We start from the raw sequence: 12329 nt of genomic DNA on the forward strand, positions 1-12329 counted from the left end.
AACAATCATTGTCGATGGTTTCTGCACAATTTTTATTAGTTTTGCTTCTTGCAGTCGCTAAAGGTACTTACAACTTCTCCGACGTTGCTTTGCCTCGTACTTTGCCAAACAGAGCGGTGAATACCAACTGTAAGCCTTGTGACATGCTTTTCCCCCTCTTGTAAAGCAGTCACGGCGTACAGAGCGAGTTCTCCAAATAAATTGGATGCTCATCTACTGATATGTGAGCAGACGAAGCCGAGAAACAACTAGTGCTTCATGGTTTTCATTCCCCAGGAGTCCTTATCAAGACAGGTAATCGTGCTTGCTTTCTCTATTAACCAATGTGCGTGTCGTTGCATGCGAATGCAAAGAAGTTTATCGTGGGCGTAGAACGTTAAGCTTTGTCAGACAGGTAAGCCGTGAACTTTCATTTGTCCTTACGTTTGTTTCGCCTCAGCAGTAAGACGACTGTTGTGTGCACTTCGACGTGAAAAGCCGACGCGTTGCGCTTGTCATCGCGTCTGCTTTTCGGTACGAGTGCTTACCTGGTCAGCTGGGTCACTTTGATTTTGGTCTGCAAGGGTTCTCCTCTGATCCCGGTGTCTTGGTTAACGTTGCAGCTTCTTTGCGAACAGATTTGATCGCACTGTACTCTTTTCGCATATTGGTGCACGTTAACGAAAGCGCGCCTGAACGCTGTGAACAGCTGAAGAGCGCACGTGCAGAGCCGCTCGTGCTGTCTCGCGCGGAATCGAGCATTTGTACGCGCGAGATGGCGTTCATTTTTTTCTGGAACGTGTTACGTCTGCGGAACGTTTCGAGCTCTCTCTGCAATGGAGACTAACGACTGCGAGCTTTTTGGAGATATGGAGCAGCTGCCTTTTCAAAGTTGCGAGGCACAAGGGATTGCGCGAAGACTTCTCGAAATTTACGGTACAGAGGAGCCAATGGAGATCGAATCCCCCGAAAACTGCATGATACCCGACGACATGAAGCGATCACTCTCCTTGCCCTCGCGCTGCTGGCAAGACGTGCTCGTTCCGTCTGAGGTAATCGCTTTGGGTTCATTCGTTCTATCAGAACTAGTTCACAATTCCAACCCGTGGAATAGGTCTCGACGTTGCCTAAAATCGCCCATGTCAAGTGCATCATCGAATGGTCAAGTGCAGCAAGTCGGGCTTTAATTTACAAAATACAGGCACTTATGTTAACATTTCATGCATTTTTAGAGCTTTAAAGAAATAAGAAAAGAGAAAAGGCGAAAGGGCAGGTGTAGAGCCTAGACGTTAGTGGCACATACCCACACTGGGGGATTGGCCAAGAACCAGGTAGTTCCATATAACAAAAAGAATAATAAAATAACTAAACAAAATTGGTGAATAGGTACATGGGACGTAATAGGTAGATGCTAGCTTCTGAATTTAATAGAATGTAGGAATAAATGAAAAAAATACAGCTAATGGATTTTATAGAAGTATAACGAAGTTTTGGTTTTATAGTTGAAATCTTTCTGACCCTGCAATAAAATCGCCAACCTTCCTGTCGCTGTGCCCAAGGGCCAAGGCCCCCAAAAGATAGTTCCTAGATAGGAACAGCATTTCTAATGTTCTTTTTTGCAATTCAGAATACCTTTAACATTCAATGAGAAAATGATCTGTTGATTCATGTTCTCTGCAAGAGGGACAGTTCAGTGAGGGAGCCAGACCATCTCTGTGCATGTAAAATTTTAGCAATGGAATTTGGCAGCATAGTCTAGGAATTGCGACTTCAACTGCTCGCGTTTGACAGAGTTGTCCAGCGTCCTACCTGTCCATTCATATTGCCTCTTCTCTTAATTTTCCCTATTTCTTTAAAGTGCTGGAAATGCGTGAAAAATATATTCCAACTAGCCCAGCTGTCCACTTCAAGCACTTATGTCGGCCTTGTTGAGCTGGTGTGTTGTGGCCCGACTTGTGATGGTTATTTTCTTTGTTGCACATTTTAACATTACTGCCTCTTGCATGTGTTCTGCAGATGGAAAGGCGGATACGATTAAAAACGCTCAACAATCACATCATTTGCAAGATATGCAAGGGGTATTTAATCGACGCTACTACAGTCACAGAATGTCTGCACACATGTAAGTACCCTTGTATGACTGCTTAAATGAAACTTTGTGCTGCCAGTGTGTTAGCACACAATATGTTACCTTATTGCGGCAAATGGCAGAAGTGAAAACGATAGACAAGAAAAGGAGACTCGGAAAGTCACAGTGGTTCACTAACAACTGAATGGTTTACTTCTTGAGCGCGCAGAATAAAAACTGGTTGCACAATTGTACAAGCAATATATATTCTGCGTGTTCAGGAAATGTGAACGTCGCTGACTCCTTTTCTTGTTCATAGTGTTTGCTGCTATAGTGGACCAACTATACCAACAATACGTTTTGATCTGTTACCTTGTTCTAGTCTGTAAAAGCTGCCTGGTGAAACATTTGGAGGACAACAACACATGCCCAACCTGTGAAATTGTAATCCATCAAAGCTATCCCCTACAGTACATCAGGTATGACTTGAGTGGTCTGCTGCACCAGAATACGCTTTGGAACTTTAGCTAACATTGTTTTTCCTTACAGCTACGACAGGACTATGCAGGACATTGTGTACAAGCTGGTGCCAAATCTTCAGTACAGTGAGTGAACCTTGGTTCTTATTTTAAGGGGCTCCAACCTGGCTTGGAACTACTTCAGCTCTCTGTGACTTCCTCAGATTTTGATGGCGTCCTCTTAGAACTAATTAATGGTTTATTGATAAAGAAGGACTATGTTGCATTTGTAAAGGAACCGAAGCCAATCGAAATAAAACTGACCAAACGTGAAAATGCTTTGACATCTGGGTTGTCATTACCAATGCTTGGTGTGAAATCCTGAAAGAACAGTTATGCTCATCATTTGACGTAGTAGTTCTGCGCAAACCCGCAAGGTGGAGAGAAGTAATGAATAAAGGGAAAATCAGACATCCACTCGGACCAGGACGAATTTTTCGTCAACTCTGAGGCCTTTCTTTCGAGGAATCCGTATGGGTTTCCTGTGTAGCAATTGCTACGAACGGGTGGATGTCTGATTTTCCTTTTACTCATGCTCATCATTGTCTCCACTAATAAACCTTATGCCAAATCGGTTCCTGGAAGAAAAAGGTGCTTATCTAGCATTCTCATTAATGGCCTTTTAATGCTCTTCCCTCACGGAAACCGTCGTAGTTTCTATGAGCTCCTGCTTCTCAGCATGAAGTCGCATGCTTTATTCTTCTCGACAGAGGCTGGATTTTGGTGCAAGCGAAGTAGAAAGATGCTTGTATGCATAGATTTAGGTGTATGTATAAAGGTTCCCTGAAACGGTTTAGACAAATTTTGTAGATGCGTAGGGTACAGCTACAATGAAACATTAGCGGCACAATTTAAAGGGACAGACAACTGCTCGTAACTTGAATCGAGATAACTCTGCTGATGGAATGATTCCCTATCGTAGTGGCTAAAACGAACATGTTTTTCTCATTAAAGGGACACTAAAGGTTAAGTCAAGCTAAAGTGATAGATTAGTGCTTGATGATCTGAGTCATCAATATTATCACGACCAAAGCCTTAATAATCGAAAAACTGAGGTAAATGCAGGACAAGATTGGAGACTCCCCCAGGACATTCAAGTACTTGCCCGATGATGAAAGCACTCCTCGGTTAAATTCTGTCACTAGTACACAACCACTCGTTGCAAAATACATCATTGTATTGTATTCTAAGATGAAATAAAATGCCACTTGTACAGTTCTATTTCGTTTTTAGAAAGAGGAACTAATTGAAATTATCCTTGACAATGGCAGGGGCGGTCGAAAGGCTTCGTTTTCGCTCCACACTGCGCCGCCCATGCTTTCGCGTTTCAGTAGTTTTGTTATCGCGTACTGCTGCGATGGTTTTGCAGGCTCGCGAAACTCGCACAAACTGCAAGTAGCAGAGAACTCAAACTTCCATGTTATGTCGCGGAATGCCCAAACGGTCCTCGGCACTTGACCAAAAAGCAGCTGCAGCAGCAAATCCACCACTTTGTCTTGGCTCAGTGCTGCCGTCTGTCGGGCACCGTTTTACTCACCGACGGCAGCAAAGGGTGATGGCCTATGCAACGTCACCACTCCCGCGGTTGGGTGGCGGGAGATTTGAATTTTTAAAAAGGTATTTGAAACCTTCAGATGCAATGTTTTCGTAAACTAAGTCCTCCCTTGACACGAAACAAACATTGCGAGGTTTCTGGAATGGTATTTAAACAGTCCACGCCGACTTAGTACTTGCCTTTAGTGTCCCTTTAAATGTGGATTTACATTTTTAATTCGTCGCTAAAAGTGGCGAAAAATGATCTTTGGCACTCCACACAGCATAAACACGAAGCTGCATAAGAGGTCCACCATGTGACTTTCTACTAGTGTACGCATTTCCTTGTCTTTTTATAGTAAATTGCGAGATACTTTTTATTAATATTATAAGATTTTCCTGACTTACAATGTGCAGATAAGCCGTTATTTGTACTGAGCAGAAAAGTGGTGCTGGCTTCGTTTTCATTTGCGATGAGTTGGCTTGCTCATCTATCCACAGAATAACGATGACGGGGCCAGCCAGCCATGACGTAGGCGTGCACTTGGGAAAGAGCTTGGTACAAATATAAGAAATGTCTATACTGCAATGTGAACTTATTGCACCAGCTTTTTATTTTCAAAAGTGGTTGAAAAAGTCAAAATGTAGGTGGTTAACCACAGTTACACTCACTCCCATGAAAGGAGAACAATGGGCAGCTTTCACAGTTTGCAAGGTGGGCTAGCGACAGCGCTCTCACTTCTCAGCGTTGCTGGAGGCAGAACTCTTACTATTTTAGAGGCAGCTCAGATAGAAAAATTCTGCTTATTAAATATCCACGTGCTTTTGGAAGTAACTGCTGCAGATGTAAATACTACTGAGTGTGAGCTTTGCGTCGTGCCATAAAAAAACGCGGTCCTTAAGAATCGGTTGTCAGACCCTTAAAGTAAAGTGTCTCATATTAAGAGAGCTATGGACGATTACACATTGCCCTCTTTCCTAGCCATGGTTTTTCTCCCCAACTCGTTCGTCGAGTGATGAGGGCTAAGCTCCGCTTTCACTGGCTCTGCGTCATGACGTGACGTCTACTTCCGATTGTCTTGGAGCCAGCAGGTGAACCCTCTCCAACCTCCGCCAGCCGCCTGACCATCAATCTCCGTGACAGCTATCCAAGCAGCATGCATTGCGAACGTTCCGGTAACCGCAAGCGTCCTGGGCGTTTTGACGGATAAGCAGAGGCGTAAACTACAGCCCCTAGATCCATACTATCGCTATGGCGAAAGGGCTTTAATGTAAACGTGAGCGGCCTGAGCAGCCTGCATGGTGCAGCCACCTGGTGGCGCAGAGCTTAATCAACTACACACTGAACTACTATTGCTGTAAGAAACTGCAGAACATTTCAAACATTTAAATAGAAGGAACTGAACTGCAAAATATTTCAAGCATTCAAAAAGACAACATGTTCACAATTACGCTCCTGCCAACAGATTACACCACCAGAAAAGTAGAATACCCCCACTTGGTTACTGCTATACTAGATCTGTGTTTGGTTGAGCTCTGTGCCACCAGATGGCTTGCACCATGCAGGCCGTCCATGTTGGTGCCTCCGCTCACCTGGTAAAATGCCCAGTTTGCTTGTGCTTACTGAAGTACCGGACACACCAAAACTCTCTATTATGGTAGTAATTTGGCGTGAAGTGATGGCCACAAACGTGCAGATGCTGGCGCCGATGGGATGCCGAGAGCCCTGTGCGCTACAGCCACTCCGCTCGCATGTTGCCTTACAGAGGGACGCAACGCCACAACTTGACATGTCGCTGATTGCTAGATTTGCAGCCCACAATGTAACAAAGGCGATCTATGGTGCTCATGAAAAGAAAGCTCAAGACCAACACTGACCTTGCAGCTTGTGTGAACACGGAGAATGTTGTTAATGCGAGCAGACGACTCTTGCTCTGTGCCGGAAGTGCTCGAGTGCATTGATAAATTGTCGTTGGGTATTCTCCTTCTGTTATCTCTTTTTTTTTTTTAGAAACAAATTAACCAACCTTCCAACCATTACGAAAAACATTTGCTCACAATAAAGTTGGAAAAATTAGCAATGACGTGACCTGGGTAGCCAACCGGATAGCCTGCCCAACTGACGTCATTTGGGCTAACAGAGTCATTTGGGAGGGAGTGAATGAAATCTCGGGAAGCAGCGCCACTGTGATCGGTAACAGTGCACATTTTATACAGAGTCACTTAATGATCAGAAGGACCTATACCCTAGCCACTCAGTACGTGTCTACAAAATTGCAGAATTGTTTCAGGGTTACTTTAAAGAACCCTGAGTGGTCAACATTAATATAGAGCCGTCTACTACAGCATTCCTCGTAAAGATTGTCATCCACCTTAATTGTAGCACGAAGCTACGAAGAAACTTTCTACTTTCCTCCACCTTGCGGGCTTCTGCAGAACTCATTTGCCGTGTGTGTGTGTGTGTGTGTGTGTGTGTGTGTGTGTGTGTGTGTGTGTGTGTGTGTGTGTGTGTGTGTGTGTGTATGTATATATATATATATATATATATATATATATATATATATATCATGGCAAATATACGGCAACTGACTGGTGATCTTCTCAGGACTCAGTTGCACTTAACTCCTTGAGGAGGCAGCAAGTATGTGCAGTGAGCTCCTGAATAACACTTTGCAATGTGATGAACATGCTTTAAATCATGGATCCAGGATCTCAAAGAGGTGTGAAGTAACTCTAACGGGTTTCTCTAGCATTTATTACTACATCGTCAATGAATTTCTAGCATGTTAAACCCCACAATCAAATTTTTTCACTGTGCTTATCCTTGTGCCCTGTTAAGCACTTCTCTATGCTTCCTGAGCACACCTATGTCCCCAAAACCATGATAGCGATCTTAGTCAGTCTGGATTATAAATTACTATGGCAATCTTTTAATTTTACTTCTAATTTTGCTGCACTGGGAGCTAATACTTTAGATGCAAAGAATTCATGCTAATTCATGTGTAGCTTTCTTACAACCAGTTGTGTATGCTTCAAGTTAATGTCACGGTCATACATTGACTTGGCTTTAACACCTCAAAGCATTTTGTGCCACCTCAGGAGAGAAAGCCCACGCAGTGAATTTAAAATTATCAAGTGTGTTTAGGGTTTCTTTAAGCATGAGTTATTTACTAATGCATCTGATGATGTACAGTTGTGTGACAAAAGGTGTAATTTAAGTGCTTGCCACTTAACTCTTAATGCCATTCCAGCTGTACTTCGTAATTCTTATGGCACTGTTCTTGATTCACTTTTAGGATTCACTTTTAGGGTCTCATTACCTGAGCAGAGAGAAGCTGTAATTTTCTGCAGCAAATGTCTCGCCCATACCAAACTTGCAATGGGTTTCTTGATGTTCTTGAAACTGTGGAAACTGGCAGTTGCCCTGATGATCACTAGAATGGTAACAGGGTTGAATCTGGTTTTAACTAATCACTTATGCCACAAATAATGTGAACCCTCCAGAGCAGCAAGTGGATGTATGTTACTTGGTACCTGCCACCTATAGCTCTGTTATTGTATTGCTCAGCTGACTCCCTTTTACTGTTACTCTGTTAGCATGTTGCCGATTAGCAGGATTACCTTGCTACCCTGTTACTACGTAGACCCGTTTCATAATTGTAAAGCTAGCTTTCCTATGAGACATTTTGCCTAACTAATGGCATTGTAAGTTTTGCAAACAGTGTGTACTATCAGCGTCAAATGAAGCGTGAACAGCGCAGCGCGTGACCCAAGCATAAGTGAAGGTATAGTGTGCGCCATCAAGTCATCACCACCGGCAAGCGCGCACATCCGGTTTGGCCGCACGGCCCTCGTTTGGGACTCAAACAAATGGCCAAAGGCGCTCGGCACACCCACGCTGGCCACCGTCGCGGCTGCCAGCGATAGCGCCCTGCGCAAGTTTGCCGATTGAAAGAATGAATATGGCGCACAAGCTGTAAACCACACGAGTGAATCTACAATGATGACGGTGCAAACTGCTCTACACACACTGCTGTTTGCGCCGGTGCACTTATGGTTTCGGCGAACTGTGCGACTATACTCGCTGTAAACTGGAAATTTTAGCTTCTCTTTTATTTTTATTTTCTCCCTTTTAAAATGTAAGAACCAGAACAGAAGCGAAAATATCTCGCTATAGGGGGATCGCGTGGTGCGGCCAAACCAGATGTGCATGCCTGTCAATGGTGATGACTGGACAGCGCGCACTATACCTTCACTTATGCTTGGGCCACGCGCTCCACTGTTCACGTTTCATTTTACGCTGATAATACAAACATACTTTGCTTGCATTGTGGGATGAAAAATGTAGATGTGGCTCTCGTGATGAAACCATGTGCACGATACAAGCTGCAGCTCGTGCAACTGACAGTCCTTCATTTGAACGATCAATGGTGCCGCCATTGTAATTGGGCACATGTGCAGTGCAGAGAAACACACTTTCAAATTAGGAAAAAGGTCTATTGCTCACTTGCTTCATGATTGAAAGAAATACTGTTTGTTCAACTTTACCACATTCTTATGCCAACTAGAGAAGCTCTGCTTTTGTTGTGTAAGCATTATTTGCAGATTGGTGTCACCATCTGTTGTAAAAGATTTAGGCATAGCTTTGTGCTGTGATAGCAGTGTGCAAGTTCATTTCTCTCTCTTTTCCCCCTTTAGATGAAATGAAGAGGGAGCGGGATTTCTACCGGCGCAAAGGTCTTCCTTGTCCCAAGGCCCACAATCCTGGTGAGTATGGCGGCTTAACGTTCGGCCATTAATTTAGCTTTCTGTGGCCATGGCTTAAGATCTTGTTTTCAATCTCTGTAGGGTTGCTCAATGAAAAGGATGCGGGCTCCAAAGCATCATCCTCGAAGGAGGATGAGGCAGATTGCCACAGATCAGATGAGCAGGTCAACATATTACTGGAATCTGACAGTGTCCAGTTGAAGCAAATGCGTCGCAAGTTCATTCGGTGCTCGTCCCAGGCCACCATCACCCACTTGAAGAAGTTCATTGCAAAGAAGCTGTTCAACAACCTTGACAGATACAAAGAGGTATGACCTGCTGTGTTTCCATTTGATCTGCGCATTTTTGTTTTAGAGGCTCAAGGATGGATGGATGGTTGATAAGAGCGTCCCCTTTGGAAAGGGGCGGTGGGTTGTGCCACTACTGCCTAGTGTCCTACCTAGATTAAAAAAGAAGAAAAAATGCATGATGAACTCCCATAACCAAATTTTCTGGCCCCCTATTGTGAACTTTGTTTTTGTATGTCTCCGTTTTTTGTTGTTGTTGTTGTTTCTTTACTTTTCTTCCACCAATCTTCCAATCATCTCTTACTAACCTCTATTACGGACATGTTTACTTTTCTCCCTGCTCTTGCTGAACCCAAGAGCTTCATTGAGTCCACTGGTGCCTAAATCGACCGCTGGGCAGATATCTTCAGATTCTAATAAAACGTGCGCCATCGTTACCCTCGCTTTACCACAGCAAGCACATGCTTCTTGTTCATTTTTATATCTTGCTTTATAGGTGCGCGTTCTAAGGCATCCTGATCTCGCTTCGAAAAGTAATGGGCTTCCCTTTGAGTTATCATAAATTCTTTCTTTCCAGAGTTCGTTTTTTTCTCTTAAGTAGTTACTCATGGCAAGTTTGTTTTCCATTGCCGCCACCCATGAGATTATTTAAGCCTCTCTGACTTTCCGCTTGACGTTCTTTGTTGTGTTGCTCACGGTACAGGCCGCATACTTGCTGGTAAGCTTCCTAGTTCTTTTCCTCCACTGTGAATCAGTGTCTTTTCTGTACAAATACCTCAACACTCTCCCAGCCCATTTACTTTACTCCATATTCCTCAGTCGTTCTTCTTAATCTATTTCACTGTGAGCTTCCCTCACTTCAAAACTTGTCAAGCCCATATCACCCTGCACAGCTTCATTTGTAGTCTTCCCGTGAGCGCCCAATGCGAGGTGTCCCACTGACCTTTGGTTGCCGTTGATTCCTGATTTAGTCATCTACAGTGCCTTCTAGTGAAGTGAAGTTTATTTTTCTTTTCAAGGAAAAGAGGGGACTTTGGGGACCCATACAGTTCGCAGTAATATTATAAAGACCAAAAATATGTACTAGTTAAAGCAATATTTAATTTCCCATAAAGGGATATAAGTGATGTTTTTTATACTAAATAATATGCAGATTTCTTTGCATTATCTTTGTGTACTGCATGGCCAAACACCCCGCCATCACCAAGTAAAGATTGAAGAACATGCATCAGTACTTTACTGATGCATCAGTACTTTACTAGAGAAAGTAATGAATGGTAAAAGCACATGGGCAGTAGTCTTGGCTGGCTTCAATTACTAGGTGTTAGCTTGCATGGTGTGTAGGCACTTTCACAAATGATGGTTCTCTTTTGGTGCCATGTCTGCATTTGTAAAGCCAAATTCTATGCTTTGTAGAAATATTCACAAAGCATGAATCCATAAAGATTAACAGCTTATCTTCACATTTATTTCCTCTTACATTCCTCAGACATTTAAGTGGCTTGAAAGTATGGTAAGGTAGTAAGAGTGTTTCACCTTCAGTTTTCTTCATTTGCTGCATCGGGAGCTCACAGAAATGGTTTTAGAATCCTTCAAATTTTTTTATCATTACATGCATGTTCATTGAATTCCGAATGAAACATATCTCTGCCTGCAACTGAAAGCATGAATTTTTCAGCTATCTCCCGCTGGGAAATCAGTGTCGTTATATGTATTTTTGTCAGATGTTTTCAAACATGACACAAGCAAGACAAAAGGAAACTAGTGGAAAAGATATTCACATGCTTGTCATGCCAGTTCAAGGGTTAAACTGCATGTTAGACCCCTGTCACACTGGGCATTTTAATGTCATTAGATTCAAATGGCATTTGGTGCAACAAATGGCATTCGACCCGTGGTGGTGCTACACCGGAAAAATGAATTTGAAAAATGAAATGAAATGCCAAAAAATTTGGCAAAAAAAGTAGAACATGGTATGTATGAGTGTCTGAAAAGTAATACACCTTTTCAAGCGGGCAAGTTAAGGGCACTTACAGAGAGTGTCACATCGGTTTAAGTGCACTTTTCCAAATCTAAATGTGGTTTTTCATTGAAAGAATTCGCCGCTGTCAGCAATGGCACCGACTCCACCTTTGTGGTCCTCACGATTGGCTTCGAAGCTCGGAAAGCACAATGCATTGCATAATGCCGGTTCTCGAAATTTAGCTTCGGCTCAATACAGCAGTGTTACGAAGCACACTGCTGTATTAGTGAAGCATAAAAAGAGTGGGAAGAGGCAGTTGTCATGGGGAACAATATGTATTCCTTCACTATACACGCGTGCACCCGCCATCTCCTGTCAGAGTATGAGCATCAGTATGCCTAATAAGTGTACTGGCAGGCCTTCAGAGCTTTTTCGGATGTACCTGCGGCGAGTTTAGCCCTTAAGGAGAAATGTATTCATTTTTTCCAACTGCCTGATCTTTTGGACGTTTTCGTGACCCCTAGGGAGTCCGAAAAATGGGATGTTGACTGTACAACTGAGCAGTAGGATGCTTGCTCCAAATGGTCCGTGGGGCAAGCACGCGGCGCAAGGAAGACGAGAACAGAAAGGACCTAAGCACTGAGGAATGAACAGGAAAGGAAGCATGCTGCCACTTTTTCGAAGGAGCTTGAGCTCAAAAAAAAAAAACAAAGTGTTGGCTGATGCCGAGATGAAGGTGTTCCTAATACAAACCAAAATAAACTCATTAAAGCAGTGAAACGCAACACTGAGGCGTTGGGCGCGGGCTGAGAGTATGTCAAGACAGTTGAGGTTACCAGCTGTTGAGGGAGAATCTCACTTGTGACAAAGTTTGGGTCTCGTACCAATGAGCGTGACAAAGTTTGGGTCTCATACCAATGAGCTTGCAATCAATTAATAGAAATAGCTCATCTTTGAAGATATTTTTCTCGCTGCACATTTTACTAACCCCTGCCTTCTGTTTTCTTTTTGAATAAAAAGTACTACTCCTTACTATTCAAACTGGATTAAGTTGTTTTTTTTATTTTTTAACATGCTTACTAGATAGTGACTCCATCGGGTGATATGGTGTCAGCCCGTCTTGATATAAAACAAAGTTCTGTGTCACTCAGGGAATTCTGCAAAGGCGCTCAGGGAAAACCTGAAAAACTCAGGGAAATTGGAAATGCCAACTT

At 43.2% G+C, this 12329-nt stretch overlaps 1 protein-coding gene across 1 annotated transcript in view; it reads left to right on the forward strand.

Annotated features, from left to right (window-relative positions):
* Positions 1 to 791: 791 nt before the first annotated feature.
* The window catches only part of l(3)73Ah (polycomb group ring finger 3-like lethal (3) 73Ah), a 37720-nt gene continuing 26182 nt past the window's right edge, over positions 792 to 12329 (forward strand). Inside the window, exons 1-6 of the mRNA XM_050194539.3 lie at positions 792 to 1031; positions 1996 to 2101; positions 2430 to 2526; positions 2597 to 2652; positions 8797 to 8865; positions 8947 to 9173. Of these exons, the coding sequence (XP_050050496.2) occupies positions 816 to 1031; positions 1996 to 2101; positions 2430 to 2526; positions 2597 to 2652; positions 8797 to 8865; positions 8947 to 9173 (771 nt within the window). The 5' untranslated portion in view covers positions 792 to 815. The remainder of the gene's footprint in view (positions 1032 to 1995; positions 2102 to 2429; positions 2527 to 2596; positions 2653 to 8796; positions 8866 to 8946; positions 9174 to 12329) is intronic.

This window comes from Dermacentor andersoni, chromosome 1 (genome assembly GCF_023375885.2).
Source record: "Dermacentor andersoni chromosome 1, qqDerAnde1_hic_scaffold, whole genome shotgun sequence".
NCBI classification, from domain to species: Eukaryota; Metazoa; Arthropoda; class Arachnida; order Ixodida; family Ixodidae; genus Dermacentor; species Dermacentor andersoni.